The sequence below is a fragment of the Trachurus japonicus genome, chromosome 21, assembly GCF_045865225.1.
Source record: "Trachurus japonicus isolate A0001 chromosome 21, Traja_1.0".
In the NCBI taxonomy this organism is placed as follows: Eukaryota; Metazoa; Chordata; class Actinopteri; order Carangiformes; family Carangidae; genus Trachurus; species Trachurus japonicus.
This window is the reverse complement of record NC_140927.1, coordinates 36,437,743-36,454,388: the sequence shown is the minus strand read 5'-3', so window position 1 is coordinate 36,454,388 and position 16,646 is coordinate 36,437,743. Positions and strand designations below refer to the sequence as shown.

The following is a 16,646-nucleotide window of genomic DNA, read 5'->3' as shown; positions in this document are numbered from 1 at the left end:
GATCTAAAAACAAGTTAATTTTTAGGTGATGAGTCTTATTTTAAGTGGAAAGAGATTAGTTTTGACTAGAAATGAGACATTTTGACAAGAAATAAGACAAATATTCTTGGAAAGATGTAGAGTTTTTGCAGTGCAGGAACTGACGTGGACTCTCTGCTTTCCCTCAGAACTTCCTCTGAACTTCCTGACTCCGCTGAGCGACGTGCAGGTGTACGAGAAGGACGAGGCGCGCTTCGAGCTGGAGGTGTCCCGAGCCCCCAAGTCGTTCCGCTGGCTGAAGGGCTCTCAGGAGCTGGACGCCGACGACAAGTACGAGATGGTGCAGGAGGGAAACCTCTACGTTCTGGCCATCCACTCGGCCGCCTACGAGGACGAGGCCAAGTACATGTTTGAAGCTGAGGACAAGAGGACGACCGGCAAACTGGTCATTCAGGGTAATGACGTCTTCACTCAACGTCTTCTAATCAGAGAGTTGACGTTTTCATAAATGCACAGACGTCAGAGTGAGGAGGAAAGTCCTACGCTGTTTTATTGATGTGTTTAACTTGATTGATTGTTGATTGATGGGGTAACACTTTACAATAAGGGTCCCTTAATTAACGTTAGTTAGTACATTATTAAGCATTAATTAATATATTAACAATCATTATTATCTATTACTTAGGATTAGGAAACACATTAATTATTGTAGGATTAGGAAACACATTAATTAATGTAGCCTATTAGTAAGCAGTTTATTAATGTTTACTACTCAAAGTTAGTTAATACATTTAAAAGTTGAATAATGTAATTAGTTATCATTATGTATGCGTTACTCAGCATTAATTAACACATTAGTTTATATATTAATGCTTAATCATGTACTAACTAACGTTAATAAAGGGACCCTTATTGTAAAGTGCTACCAAACATCCTTTTAAATTGGGTTCTAGTTGTACATGATGTAAATTCATTATCAAGGCTTTTCCATAAATTGACTCCAATAAGAGAAATGCATTTGCCTTTAGTATTTGTTCTGTACTGTAACTGACTGAGATGGTGATTCATCAAAAACTGCTGCGACAGAAACAAAGACCAGCTGGACTTTTTTCTTTTTTCCACATTTCTACATATTGAAACATAATTATAGATACTGTACACATTTTAATTAAATCCAGGATTGTTGACTCTTTTACTGCCTTTGTTGACATGTTAAGTACCTCCCACTAGTGTATTCGATCATAACAACACAACACAGACCCGTTCAAAAAATCACAACCTTTTACGTTGTTGTTTCAGAGCAATGTAAATTTATTGGGATTTGTGTTTCTCTTAATCCAATATTTAATCTCTTTTAGCTGATAAATGCTCATTTTCTCTGCCTAAGACCAGCTGGACTTTTTCTTTTCCACTTCCTTTGACTGGCGTGTGATTGTAAAGACGTTTAACATTTAACATTAACGTCTTGTGTGTCGACAGGGATCCGTCTGGAGTTTGTCAAGCCGATCAAGGACGTGACGGTGAAGGAGCGGGAAACGGCCGAGTTCAGCGTGGAGCTCTCCCACGACAAGATCACGGTGGTGTGGTACAAGAACGACGTGCGTCTGCATCCCAGCAAGGTGGTGCACATGTCGGACCACGGGAAGGTGCACACGCTGGCCTTCAAGGAGGTCACCATCGACGACACCTCCATGATCCGCGTGGAGGCCATGGACAAGGCCGTGACCGCCATGCTCACCGTCATCGGTCAGTCTGTCACTCTGTCGCCGTCGTCCACAGTTTTAGTTTAGTTTAGTTTAGTTTAGTGTGTTTATTTCAGTCTTATAAAAACAAATACAACAGACAAATATAAAGGTATAAATACAAAACAAAACAAAACAAAACAAAACAAATCAGAACAAAAACACAACAAGCAATACAATTCACTTTGACCAAAAAGGGTTAGGAGGCTGAAGCATCATCTTATTTTGCCTACACTGCAAAAACTCAAAATCTTACCAAGAATATTTGTCTTATTTCCAGTAGAAACAATCTCATTCTACTTAAAATAAGACTCAGCAACTTGTTTTTAGACACTTTTTACTTTTTTCAAGCAAATTTTCCACTTGAAATAAGTAGAAAAATCTGATAGTGGAGCAAGTATTTCTTTCTTATTGCAAGAACAAAGAAAACTTGCTTTCACTGGCAGATTTTTCTACTTATTTCAAGTGAAAATTAGTTTGAAACAAGTGAAAATGATCTAAAAACAAGTTGATTTTTAGGTGACAAGTCTTATTTAAAGTGGAAAGAGTTTAGTTTTGACTAGAAATGAGACATTCTGACAAGAAATAAGACAAATATTCTTGGAACGATTTGGGGTTTTTGCAGTGTACCCTTCTTAAATTAACATTTTCCTTTCACACATTTTAAAATTTTTTTACAGAACAACAAAAAAAACAAACCCTGCATATTCTACATACAGCAGTTTATAAGCACACTGGTATTTATAAATCAGTTTTATATTTATTAATAATATTATTTTTGAATAACTTTTTGAATCTGTTAAGTGTGTTGCACAGTTTGATTTCTAATTCTAGATTATTCCATTGATTGACTCCTTTAATCGTTATACATCTTTGTTTCACATTTGTTCGTACTTTTGCTTTTGTAAACACATGAGTCCCTCTTAGTTCATATCTACTGGTTCCAGTCTGAAACATCCTCTGGACACCATCTGGAAGCAGATTATTATTTACTTTATACATCATTTGAGCAGTTTTATAGTCCACAAGATCATTACATTTCAAGATCTGTAGGTTTATGAAAAAAAAATGTATGAAAAAGAGTGAGTTTTAACCCCCGGTTGATTGAAAGCGTGTGTGTGTAACGTTTGGCTGTGTCCCCTTGCAGAGGGAGACCTGTACTTCACCACCAAGCTGCAGAACTACACGGCCGTGGAGAAGGACGAGGTGAAGCTGGTCTGCGAGCTGAGCAAGTCCGTCGCCGACGTCAAGTGGCTGAAGGACGGGAAGGAGATCACGCCGTCCAAGAACATCGCCATCAGCACCGACGGCAAGAAGCGCATCCTGATGGTCCGTAAGGCGGAGAAGGCCAACATCGGCGCCTACACCTGCGACTGCGGCTCCGACAAGACCACGGCCAAGCTCAACATTGAAGGTAAACACTGCAAAAACTCTACATCTTTCCAAGAATATTGTCTTATTTCTTGTCAAAATGTCTCAATTTTAGTCAAAACTAATCTCTTTCCACTTTAAATAAGACTCATCACCTAAAAATGAACTTGTTTTTAGATCATTTTCACTTGTTTCAAACTAATTTCCAATTGAAATAAGTAGAAATATCTGCTAAGTTTTTTGTGCTTGTAATAAGAAATAAAAACTTGCTCCACTGTCAGATATTTCTACTTATTTAAAGTGGAAAATTTGCTTGAAAAAAGTAAAAAAGTGTCTAAAACAAACTACTTTTTAATGTGATGAGTCTTATTTTAAGTATAATTAGATTTATTTTGACTAGAAATGAGACAAATATTCTTGGTAAGATTTTGGATTTTTGCAGTGTAAACACAGTGGAGGTGCATGAGAACCACACAGGTCATGTGATGGCCTTGTAGACGAATCTCCTTGTTGTTTACAACTACTTCCGGGTAGAAAACCAGCATGAGAACAATAGTGAAGGGCCAGTCATGTCGGTCAGAGCTGAACGGTGTCTTCTTCTCCTCCTCAGAGCGCGACATCAAGGTGGTCCGTCCGCTCTACAGCGTCGAGGTCACGGAGACGGAGACGGCCAAGTTCGAGACGGAGATTTCAGAGGGAGACGTCCACGGGAACTGGAAGCTGAAGGGAGAAGCCCTGCACCAGTCGGCTGTGAGTCTGTTCTCTGGGGTTTACCCTCCTTTACAGGGACCACGGCTTCACAAGCAGCAACAGACCATAAATACAACTAGAAAAAGATAGCATTTCCTTCAGAAAATGCGTGTGAATGCTGAAAGCAGCTGAACGCTGTTGCTGAAGCAATGCTGAATGAGCTGAAGAAATTGTTGAATCAATGCTAAATTAGTTGAAGAAACTGCTAAAGCAATGTTGAAAAGACTAATGCTAAAGCTGAAACATATAACTTGTAGTATGAGATGAATGCCTTTTTAAAGGTAAAAAGCAGTAGAAATGCTAAAGGGAGAAGAAAACATTGAAATCCTGCATGTTTAAGTGTAATGGTTGAATAGTTGAAATCTGCAGCTAACCTGACAGGAAGGACAACTGATGAGCCAATAAATACATAAATGCAATTACATTGAAAAACTATTGCAGGGTGATTTACAAAAGTCAGACACCAAACGTTTAAAATCAGCAAGAGTGGGAATATTCTCCAGCCCCAAAGCGTGTTGGAGAATATTCCATGAGTTTGGAGCATCAAGAGAAAAGGCAGATTTCATGCGTCTGTCAGAGAGGGAGGACCAACCAACGTTTTCATAGAGTTTACAATGAAATGTAATGAAAAAACATCTGATACAGGATATAAATCCTCTACATCAGACTCAAATAAATAACAATATACAAAAATTAAACACAAATATACCATCCCATACATAATCACTAAAATACATATAACAGAATAATCTCCCAAAGTCTCAAGAAATCTACAAAAAAAAGAAAAACAAACAAACAAACAACAAAACAAAATAATTCATACCCTTGCCCTGTAATTATATAAAAGTCCTTGTTTGACCAACATTGATGGAGTCTAGTTTTAAAAGAGTTGACTTGATTGATGGGTGTGATATCTATCCCTGGTAATGAATCTGAGAGCAGAGTGGAGAATGAAATCCAGAGGTTTGAGGGTTGTAGCTACTTGTATTTGTCCCTATAATAAAGTGAATGTTGTGTTTTCTTTCAGGATGTTGAGATCAAAGAGGAGGGAACCAAACACATGCTGATCCTCTACAACGTCCGCATGGACATGGCGGGAGGCGTCGACTTCTCAGCCGCCAACGCCAAATCCAACGCTCAGCTCCGAGTCAAAGGTGAGTTGGACTCTGTGGATGTTAGCATCTTTCTGATCAAGTTACAAGACAACAAGTCATTATTCACTGTTCACCACCCTCACACAACAAAAACTCTAATTCATTTCACATCAAGTCAAATGTTCATAAGTCTAATGTTGGAAATTAGAAAAGCAGGAAATACACTGCAAAAACTCAAAATCTTACCAAGAATATTTGTCTTATTTCTAGTCAAAACAAATCTCAATATACCTAAAATATGTATATTTATACATATACATACATAGTTATACATAAAAAAGCAGCTTGTTTTTAGACACTTTTGACTTCTTTCAAGTCTATTTTCATTTGAAATAAGTAGAAAAATCTGATAGTGGAGCAAGTTTTTCTTTCTTATTACAAGCACAAAAAACTTGCTTTCACTGGCAGATTTTTCTACTTATTTCAAGTGAAAATTAGTTTGAAACAAGTGAAAATGATCTAAAAACAAGTTCATTTTAAGGTGATGAGTCTTATTTAAAGTGGAAAGAGATTAGTTTTGACTAGAAATGAGACATTTTGACAAGAAATAAGACAAATATTCTTGGAAAGATTTAGAGTTTTTGCAGTGTAAGCTTTAAAATTAAACAAACTAAAGTTGCTGTAGAAGCAGGAAGATGTTTTTTGTCCCACATTCCACAGTGTTGTCTGTCTCTGTCTCCGTGCCTCAGCCAATCAGCTGCTGTGGTTATTTAGGACTGGTGTTATCTGCCAGTCGTGTTATCTGCTCTCTGATTGGAGGTGCCGGAGCTCCACTTCACAACCCTCGGCTCAGTTCCTCTAACCAGTGCTCTTGTTGCTCTTGTCCTCCTGCAGCTCGGTCCATCGGGTTGACCCGTCCTCTGAAGGACGTGACGGTGACGGCCGGGGAGACGGCCACCTTCGACTGCGAGCTGTCGTACGACGGCATCGTGGTGGAGTGGTTCCTGGGAGGACAGAAGATGGAGGCCAGCGACCGGGTGAGTTTCTACCAAACCTCAGAGGAAAAAGGGCTTTTTCTTTATTATCTGCTCCAGTTTTAATATTCTGATAGAACCTGTACAAAACAAAACAAAACAAAACACATATCAACAGTTACACTGCAAAAACTCTAAATCTTTCCAAGAATATTTGTCTTATTTCTTGTCAAAATGTCTCATTTCTAGTCAAAACTAATCTCTTTCCACTTAAAATAAGACTCATCACCTAAAAATGAACTTGTTTTCACATCATTTTCACTTGTTTCAAACTAATTTTCACTTTAAATAAGTAGAAAAATCTGCCAGTGAAAGCAAGTTTTTTATGCTTGTAATAGGAAAGAAAAACTTGCTCCACTATCAGATTTTTCTACTTATTTCAAGTGAAAATCTGCTTGAAAGAAGTAAAAAGTGTCTAAAAACAAGCTGATTTTTTTTATGTATAACTATATATAAATATACATATTTTAGATATAATGAGATTTGTTTTGACTAGAAATAAGACAGATATTCTTGGTAAGATTTTGAGTTTTTGCAGTGTATAATAGAACTTGTGTCCAGAGACAGGAAGTCTTCAATCACACAGAGAAGTCTAGAAAACTGAAAACTGAAACAAGTGCATTAAGGCAGAGTGAGAGAGGAAACTGGGTTCAGCTCGACTAGAACAGTTAGTCAGTAGTTTTTCATTCATTCTCATTTTTAGCAGTGCAGTGATTTGTGAAACTTCTCTGTGTTTTAGTGTGAGTGAGTTTTACAGTGTTGAGACACTGTGGAGTTAAAAATAACGTGAGATAAGGAGCAGCTGCTGCTCAGAGCGGCACCACAACCCACACTCATCTTCTATCTGACATGTTTCTGTCTTTCATTTTTTCTCTAGGTAAAACGTTCCAAATTAACAACTTAACTCTAATATTTTTTTTAAGAGTATTTTATTTTCAGCATTTTTCAAGATATAGGCCAACATGAAAACACAAACACAGAACTCCAAACCAAACCCAATAACCCACCCACCAACACACTGAGAGAAAGACAGAAAGAACAATATATAAATACATAGAAAACATAAATAATAACAAATAAATAAAAAATAATCATTTAAAAATAAATAAATAATTAAAACAAATGAATAAAAACGGTCGAGAGGCAAGATAGACAACAGTACACTGCAAAAATTCAAAATCTTACCAAGAATATTTGTCTTATTTCTAGTCAAAATAAATCTCATTCTACTTAAAATAAGACTCATCACATTAAAAAGCAGCTTGTTTTTAGACACTTTTTACTTCTTTCAAGCAGATTTTCACTTGAAATAAGTAGAAAAATCTGATAGTGGGGCAAGTTTTTCTTTCTTATTACAAACATATTATTCTTGGAAAGATGTAGAGTTTTTGCAGTGTAACATGCAGAGTCTCTCCAATAAACTAGAAGTTGATATGAGGGAGATGTTTGTACAGTGCAGTAACAACAAGGAGACAGCCGACAGATGAATAATGAAGCTGCTGTTGGTTTGTTGTGTTTGTGTTTGTGTTTGTGGCTGCAGGTGAAGACTCGTGTGGCCGGTCGCGTTCACACTCTGACCATCAGAGACGTGAAGCTGTCTGAGGCCGGAGAGGTCAAACTCGCCGCTAAAGACTTCCAGACTCAGGCTCAGCTCATCATCAGAGGTGAGACACTCAAACACACCAGGGACAGTGATAGTCCAGTCATTTTAGGCCAAACAAATTTCAACAGAAGCAAACTCAACTGGTTTTGTATCCTCAACATGACCTGAGTGAGGGAAAAAAAGCCCAGAAGAATCCCATTAGGGGAAAGTTTAGAAAAAGACCCAAATATATCCCATTTATACGCCTATTCATTATTTTTCTCACATGAATAGGGTAAAATTTTTAACCTTTAGATATCTCCATGAAAATTACTGAGTTGATTACTTACATTAAGACAAACAAAAAATGTATTACAAGTTTTTTTTAATTCTTTGTCAACATGAGCAAATTTGCATAAATTTGCATAAATTCCACAGTTTTGACGGGACATGTATATATAAAGGTCTTGAAAAATTGCAGTCATCTTGAAATTTAAAGTGGTTTCTTGTCGAGTGACCGATGGAGTCAACTCATTCCAATTTTCATGCCGGTACCACCACAGCACCTTTATATGTGCCGTCAAAACGGTGGAATATATACACATTTATGCAAATTTGCTCATGTTAACAAAGAATTTCAAAAAACTTGTAATACATTTTTTGTTTGTCTTAATGAAAGTAATCAACTCAGAAATTTTCATGGAGATATCTATAGATTAAATATTTTACCCTATTCACGTGAGAAAAATAATGAATAGGCGTATTATGGGCTATATTTGGGTCTTTTTCTAAACTTTCCCCTACTGGGATTCTTCTGGGCTTTTTTTCTCTCACTCAGGACATGTTGAGGATACAAAACCAGTTGAGTTTGCTTCTGTTGCAATTTGTTCAACTTTTTTTCATAAAATGACTGGACAGTGAACGCATCGGTTGTGTTTTTTTTGTTTTGTTTACCACCTGCTGATGTTTAACCTGTGGTCTGTGGTCTGTCCATCAGAGCCGCCGGTGGAGTTCACCAAGCCGCTGGAGGACCAGACGGTGGAGGAGGAGGCCACGGCCACGCTGGAGTGTGAAGTCTCCAGAGAGAACGCGGAGGTTCGATGGTTCAGAGAAGGAAAAGAGATCAGGAAGACCAAGAAGTACGACTTGGTGGTCGACGGGCGCAAGCGGGCGCTGCTCATCCACGGCTGCTCGCCGGACGACGCCAAGATGTACACGTGTGACGCCAAGGAGTTCAAGACCTCCTGTTTCCTGGAGGTTACACGTAAGAGCAAAACCTTTCTATGATCTCAGAGTTTCATACGGTCACTTCCTCTCAGATGAACTTCAAAATAAAACTCAATCACGGCATTTCAGAAGTTTAGATTATTTGAGCAGAAGTATTGATTTCACTTGAATAAAAAAAAAAGTCCGGTTTTTCTGAGTAATTAATTTTTTTGGTCTGTTTATCGAGGTAATTATTTATATATATATAAATATAAGTATGTATATTTTTAATATGCTTCTGTACAGAAGTACACTGCAAAAACTCAAAATCTTACCAAGAATATTTGTCTTATTTCTTGTCAAAATGTCTCATTTCTAGTCAAAACTAATCTCTTTCCACTTAAAATAAGACTCATCACCTAAAAATTAACTTGTTTTTAGATCATTTTCACTTGTTTCAAACTCATTTTCAATTGAAATAAGTAGAAAAATCTGCCAGTTTTTTGTGCTTGTAATAAGAAAGAAAAACTTGCTCCACTATCAGATTTTTCTACTTATTTCAAGTGAAAATCTGCTTGAAAGAAGTAAAAAGTGTCTAAAAACAAGCTACTTTTAATGTGATGAGTCTTATTTTTAGTGGAAATAGTTTAGTTTTGACTAGAAATGAGACATTTTGACAAGAAATAATACAAATATTCTTGGAAAGATTTTTAGTTTTTGCAGTGCAACATGATATTTCTATGAATAGTTGGATCACACTGGTGTTGTTTTGTCCACAGCTCCTCATGTGGAGATCACAAAGCCTCTGCAGGACGTGGAGGTCCCAGAGAAAGAATCTGCCAAGTTTGAATGTGAAGTGTCACGAGAGTCCGCAAAGGTGAGAAGACCGGACCGGACCAGATCCCTGTAGTTCTGGTTTTTACAGCTGGAGGAATTAAAGTCTCAACTCGTCTCACATGATCTAAACTCTGTTGCTGCAGGTGCGTTGGTTCAAGGACGGGAGCGAGATCAGGAAGGGGAAGAAGTACGAGATCATCGCCAAGGGAGTCCAGAGGATCCTCATCGTCCACAAATCTGTGTTTGACGATGAGGCCGAGTACGAATGTGATGCCAGAACCTCCAAGACGTCCGGCATGCTCACTGTCATCGGTGAGCAGCGTCACTCACTCACTGCTTCATTTCACTTTCACAGCATCCTCACTGCTTCATTTCACTTTCTGTTTCCTACATGTCAGAGGAATTAACCTTCCTCTGGTGTTCAGGTCACCAGTGACCCCGTTTTCAAGTTTTAAATGATAGAAGTACCACATAAATGTGTTTATAGAATCAAGACTTTTTGACTTTGTCAGGAACCTCTATCTAAACAAAATAAAACAAAAAATCTTTTTTTCACAAAGTTTTAAAATGCTCTGGTGAAAATTGTTACATTTGTGGTGTTCGGGTCAATTTTGACCCGGTTATAACGATAAGAACAATAATTACAGTTCAAACTGAAATCATAAGTGCAAAACCAACTTTTTCATGGATAAGGGGCTGTGTCCACCAGACGCGTTTTTAGCGCTCTGGGCGTCAACTTTCCATACAAACCCTATGGAGTTGGGCGCTCAAAGTGCTCAGCGCCCTCGGCGGTAAAACGCCGTCGGCGCTTGCTTCTTTTTGTCGCGGCGCTCAGAGCGCTTCGAGTTGAAATCTGCTCAACTTTTAGAACAGCGCCGCGCTCGTTGTCACTTCTCCCTGCACTGACCAATGGGACATACGCGACCGACAACAACACAACCGGAGACGTGGCTCGGTTTATATCATGAAGGTAGACCGACCTCAGAGTCCATGTCAAAAGCTGACGCTGTGTATTTCTGACCCTCGTTGTAGTGTTTACATAAACAAGGCAGGAACACGTTAGTGTCGGAGGACTCGTTTTGTAACTTAGCAACAGCGGAATTCTAACGAGGAGGGGAGAGAGAGCGCTAAGCGCTGGGAAAGCAGCGCTGAGAGCGCTGTCAGTGCTGAAAGCGCGTCTGGTGGACACGGCCCCTAAGGAAGCCTAACAACATAACCAAGAGATGAGAAACAAATGGGATGATAAAGAATAGTTTTTAGTGTTTTACAGCTGATTTAACACTCAGGTCAAAACCGACTCTAACACCATAGATGGAGCAGAAAGCTACAAGAGGAAGGTTACATTGAAGCCAAGGGTCATACTGACAAAAAAAGGCCCAGGGGCCCACACCCAAAAATATTAAAACCAATATTTTCATGGATAAGGAAGCCTAACAATGTATCCAAGAGAAGAAAAACAAATTGGATGAAAAAAAAAATGTATTTAGTGTATTTTACAGCTGATTTAAAACACCATAGATGGCAGTAGAAAGCTAACACAAGACGAAGGTTAAGTGAGAGCAGAGAACAGAGGGAGAGGTGCTGGAACATATTGACCCGTCTTCTTTGCTCGTTCACAGAGGAGGCAGCCAGGTTCACCAAGAACCTGTCCAATGTGGAGGGGACGGAGACGGACAGCGTGAAGATGATCTGCGAGGTGTCGAAGGTCAGCGCCGACGTGGTCTGGTACAAAGGAGACGAGGAGCTGCCCGAGGGCGGCCGCTACGACCAGGTGATGGACGGACGGAAGAGGATCCTCATCATCCAGGACCTGAGGATGGAGGACGGAGGAGAGTACAACTGCAGGCTGAGTCCCTCGGTCCGGACGTCCGCCACGCTCAAACTCAACGGTAAGAAAACTATCAATCAAAAAACTCTACATCTTTCCAAGAATATTTGTCTTATTTCTTGTCAAAATGTCTCATTTCTAGTCAAAACTAATCTCTTTCCACTTAAAATAAGACTCATCACCTAAAAATGAACTTGTTTTTAGATCATTTTCACTTGTTTCAAACTAATTTTCACTTGAAATAAGTAGAAAAATCTGCCAGTGAAAGCAAGTTTTTTGTGTTTTTAATAAGAAAGAAAAACTTGCTCCACTATCAGATTTTTCTACTTATTTTAAGTGAAAATCAGCTTGAAAGAAGTAAAAAGTGTCTACAAGCTTTTTATGTTTTAAGTAGAATGAGATTATTTTTGATTAGAAATAAGACAAATATTCTTGGTAATATTTTGAGTTTTTGCAGTGTAGCTGTCGTCAAACTACACGTCATTGCACTGCAAAAACTCAAATATCTTACCGAGAATATTTGTCTTATTTCTGTCTCATTTCTAGTCAAAACTAATCTCTTTCCACTTAAAATAAGACTCATCACCTAAAAATGAACTTGTTTTTAGATCATATACACTTGTTCCAAACTAATTTTCAATTGAAATAAGTAGAAAAATCTGTGGAAAGAGATTAGTTTTGACTAGAAATGAGACATTTTTACAAGAAATTAGACAAATATTCTTGGAAAGACTTTGATTTTTGCAATGATACAGTTGTTTGACTTAAAGTAAAACTCTGTGACATGGCTTCCTCTTCCTCTCCCAGAGCTGGCAGCCGAGTTCATCGCCCGTCCTCAGAACCAGGAGGTGGTTGAGGGCGACAAGGCCGAGTTCACCTGCTCCGTCTCCAAGGAAACCTACCAGGTGAAATGGTTCAGAGGCGACAAGGAGGTGGAAGACGGGGACAAGTACGCCGTTGTCAGTGAAGGGAAGAGAAGGGCTCTTATCGTGAAGAGCTGTGAGCTGAAGGATGAAGGAGTTTACGTTGCTCACATCGGCAGCGTGAAAGCCAAGGCTGAGCTGTGTGTGATCGGTACGACTCTTCTTTTCTTTTCTTTTCTTTATTTAGATCCCCGTTAGCTTTTGCCACGCTTTTCATCGTAATAAATGACAAATACAAACCATTAACACACAACACATTAACACATAAAAACTAAAATACATACAGAAAACACATACACTGCAAAAACTCTACATCTTTCCAAGAATATTTGTCTTATTTCTTGTCAAAATGTCTCATTTCTAGTCAAAACTAATCTCTTTCCACTTAAAATAAGACTCATCACCTAGAAATGAACTTGTTTTTAGATCATTTTCACTTGTTTCAAACTAATTTTCACTTGAAATAAGTAGAAAAATCTGCCAGTGAAAGCAGGGTTTTTTTGTGCTTGTAATAAGAAAGAAAAACTTGCTCCACTGTCAGATTTTTCTACTTATTTAAAGTGGAAAATCTGCTTGAAAAAAGTAAAAAGTCACTAAAAACAAGCTGCTTTTTAATGTGATGAGTCTTATTTTAAGTAGAATTAGATTTGTTTTGACTAGAAATAAGACAAATATTCTTGGTAAGATTTTGAATTTTTGCAGTGTACTTATTACATACACATACAAAACAAAACATCCAAGACAAACACTTAACATTATATTACCCGCTCCTACATTGAATCACCCAATTTACAAATCTATAGGCTACTAATGGTCAAAATTGCGATCCAAATAATAATCTCTTAGTTTCATTTTAAAACTAAAACCATGTTTCTTTGTTGTATGACATAATTCGGAAGGGCATTCCACTCCTCCACGCCTTTCCTTTGGTTTTTGGTTTTAACGTGTTTGTATTTTTTTACTCACAGAGAAACTGAGGATCATCACACCGATCAGAGACACGGAGGTGAAGGAAGGAAGCGAGATCGTCTTCAACTGCGAGACAAACACAGAGGGAGCGAAGGCCAAGTGGCTGAAGGACGAGGAGACCATATTTGAGAGCAGCAAGTACATGATGGCGCAGAGGGACAACGTCTTCTCCCTGAGGATCCGAGACGCCCAGAAGGCCGACGAGTCCGGCTACACCATCAGCCTGACCAATCACAGAGGAGAGCACGCCAAGTGCACCGCCAGCGCCAAGGTTGCAGGTAAACGGAGAAATTCTCCTTGGTCATTCTCATTTGTGACCCGTTCTATCAAAATGAGTTGGATGTCACAACGTTCTATTTTTAGATAATCAGCCGATAACATGGAAAACCCATAGAAAAACAAAAAAAATGTTTTACCCTAATTTCAAAGCAATGACATTCAAAAACAATCTCCCAAAGTTTCACAGTCCAGATAATTGAGAAAAGGCACGAAAATGATGATTAAAGTTGACTTGCAACTTAAACCCTCTGAAAATGAGTGTTGCTTCGGTGCAAAACATGAAATATCTTCTGAACCGTTCATGATAGAGACGAGCTGTAAACTGCATCTGAATCGCGGGATTCTCCGCTTTCCGACGGTCATTGAATGTTGCCTCTATGACGAGAAGGGACGGATACAGAAACAGATGCTAAACCGAGTAGCAACGATGCTAAACCGAACGTAGCAACGACACAACGCTTGCACATGTTTTAGAAAACAAAATCTCAACTTTGAAATTTGGTCACTGTGACTCATTTGATGGATCAGGTCACATTTCTACACCTGAAGGTGTTTCCTCTAATCCGGTCACGCAGTTACTTTGATTGAAAAGATGCCCTACACTGCAAAAACTCAAAATCTTACCAAGAATATTTGTCTTATTTCTTGTCAAAATGTCTCATTTCTAGTCAAAACTAATCTCTTTCCACTTAAAATCAGACTCATCACATTAAAAGCAGCTTGTTTTTAGACACTTTTTTACTTCTTTCAAGCAGATTTTCACTTGAAATAAGTAGAAAAATCTGATAGTGGAGCAAGTTTTTCTTTCTTATTACAAACACAAAAAACTTGCTTTCACTGGCAGATTTTTCTACTTATTTCAAGTGAAAATTAGTTTGAAACAAGTGAAAACTGTGTAAAAACAAGTTAATTTGTAGGTGATGAGTCTTATTTTAAGTGAACAGAGATTAGTTTTGACTAGAAATAAGACAAATATTCTTGGACAGATGTAGAGTTTTTGCAGTGTGATCCGGTCACACAGTTACTTTGGTTAAAAAGATGAACCCTGATGTTCAGATGTTCAGATGTTTGTGTGACATACTGACCCGTACTGCCCCGTCCCCTCACAGCGGAGAAGCTGAGGTTCTTGGAGCCCATCGAGGACGTGGAGACCCAGGAGAAGAAGACCATCCATTTCAGCTGCAAGGTGAACCGGCCCGAGGTGACGGTGCGGTGGATGAAGGCCGGCCAGGAGGTGACGCTCAGCAAGCGCATCGTCTACCGAGCCGACGGCCTCAAACACACCCTGACCGTCAAGGACTGCGTCATGGACGACGAGGGCGAGTACACGGCCGTGGTGGGAGACGACAAGTGCGCGGCAGAGCTCATCATCAGCGAGGCGCCCACGGACTTCACGGCCCAGCTCAAAGACCAGACCATCACCGAGTTCGAGGACGCCGAGTTCTCGTGCAAGCTGAGCAAGGAGAAGGCCGCCGTCAAGTGGTACCGGGACGGACGGGAGATCAGAGAAGGACCGAGGTATGGCAGACAACCCAGGCCAACACGTTTTATTAATTTTGTCATTCAAATTTGTATTTGTTTTAACATAACTTTAGATAGATAGATAGATAGATAGATAGATAGATAGATAGATAGATAGATAGATAGATAGATAGATAGATAGATAGATAGATAGATAGATAGATGAATTTATTGTCTACCCCAAAGGGTAGCAGAAATTTGTCTTTGACAGGGCTCATCACTTTACATACACTCAATAAAAACACAGTAAGGCAATAAAAACATTTACAAAAAACAAAAAGCACAATAGCAGCAAGTCGAAGTCGACATTTCCAGTGTTACAGATGAATAGTCTGTTTAAGAAAGTAAAAAAAGGAGAAACAGATAGATAGGACGAGGAGAAAAACAGACAAAAAACCCCCCAAAAATATCTGAAAAAATAAAATATAACATTGATTGAAATAAAATATTCATCTTACAACTTAAAGGCAGCCCCCACCCCTGGCACCCCTCATGCTTCATACATATTCGTAACTATCCTTCCAGCCATGCCTTACACCCCTCTATGGCACCCCCCTTATGTAGTTCACAAAGACTTCCCATATCTGACTCATTTTACTTGGAACATTATTAACCCTAGCAACCATCTTTTCCAAGGCAGCAGTCTCTGTCATGAGTTTTAACCACTCCACAAGCTCTGGTTTATGTGGGCTCTTCCACTTGCGTAGTATGAGCCGAGCCGCAACAACAAGACCAGTTACTGCCACCCGGACCTCTGCTTTGGTCAGGCCTGGTGGCATTAGAGCCTTGTCTATTAACAGGCATAATTGTGGGGATCCTGGTAAAGGTTGTTGAAGCCATCCTTCAAGGTTTTTCAGCACCACCTTCCAGAAGGGCAGCACCATAGGACAGTCCCATACAGTACAGCATGAAGGAATGTCGGCCAACGTGTTTTATTAGAAACAGTAGGTAACACATTACAAGTAGAGGAGCAGCGGTTCTGACTCGGTTTTTATTGTTCTGTGTCAGATATCACATGGAAAAAGAAGGCAAGATATGCAGACTGGTCATCAAGGTGTGCAGACCGGATGATGAAAGTGAATACGCCTGTGGAGTGGATGAGAGGAGGACCAGAGCAAGGCTCTTTGTGGAAGGTGAGTGCTTCATGGTAAAACCAGAGACGTGTTGAGAGTTGTGTTGAGAGTTGTGACACGTGACGGTGGTTGTCGTGTGTCCTGCAGAGACCCCGGTGGAGATCGTCAGACCTCCTCAGGACATGTTTGAACCTCCGGGCTCCGACATCGTGTTCGAGGTGGAGCTGAACAAGGACCGAGTGGAGGTGAAGTGGATGAGAAACAATATGATCATTGTCCAGGGAGACAAGTACCAGATGATAAGTGAAGGTAAAGTCCACAGACTGCAGGTCTGTGAGATCAGACCCCGAGACCAGGGAGAGTACCGCATCGTGGCCAAAGACAAGGACGCCCGCGCCAAGCTGGAGCTGGCAGGTGAGTTGGTCAATCTGACCTGGGGTCAGCTTATTTATTTGTTT

At 39.5% G+C, this 16,646-nt stretch overlaps 1 protein-coding gene across 1 annotated transcript in view; it reads left to right on the top strand.

Annotated features, from left to right (window-relative positions):
* Window positions 1-16,646, top strand: part of ttn.1 (titin, tandem duplicate 1) — a 151,539-nt gene that overhangs the window by 13,268 nt on the left and 121,625 nt on the right. Inside the window, exons 18-33 of the mRNA XM_085764669.1 lie at window positions 168-434; window positions 1,459-1,725; window positions 2,869-3,135; window positions 3,703-3,842; window positions 4,870-4,996; window positions 5,831-5,973; window positions 7,511-7,634; window positions 8,550-8,816; window positions 9,538-9,635; window positions 9,739-9,907; window positions 11,215-11,484; window positions 12,231-12,497; window positions 13,315-13,593; window positions 14,704-15,112; window positions 16,124-16,248; window positions 16,336-16,602. Coding sequence (XP_085620795.1) covers window positions 168-434; window positions 1,459-1,725; window positions 2,869-3,135; window positions 3,703-3,842; window positions 4,870-4,996; window positions 5,831-5,973; window positions 7,511-7,634; window positions 8,550-8,816; window positions 9,538-9,635; window positions 9,739-9,907; window positions 11,215-11,484; window positions 12,231-12,497; window positions 13,315-13,593; window positions 14,704-15,112; window positions 16,124-16,248; window positions 16,336-16,602 — 3,486 coding nt within the window. The remainder of the gene's footprint in view (window positions 1-167; window positions 435-1,458; window positions 1,726-2,868; window positions 3,136-3,702; window positions 3,843-4,869; window positions 4,997-5,830; window positions 5,974-7,510; window positions 7,635-8,549; window positions 8,817-9,537; window positions 9,636-9,738; window positions 9,908-11,214; window positions 11,485-12,230; window positions 12,498-13,314; window positions 13,594-14,703; window positions 15,113-16,123; window positions 16,249-16,335; window positions 16,603-16,646) is intronic.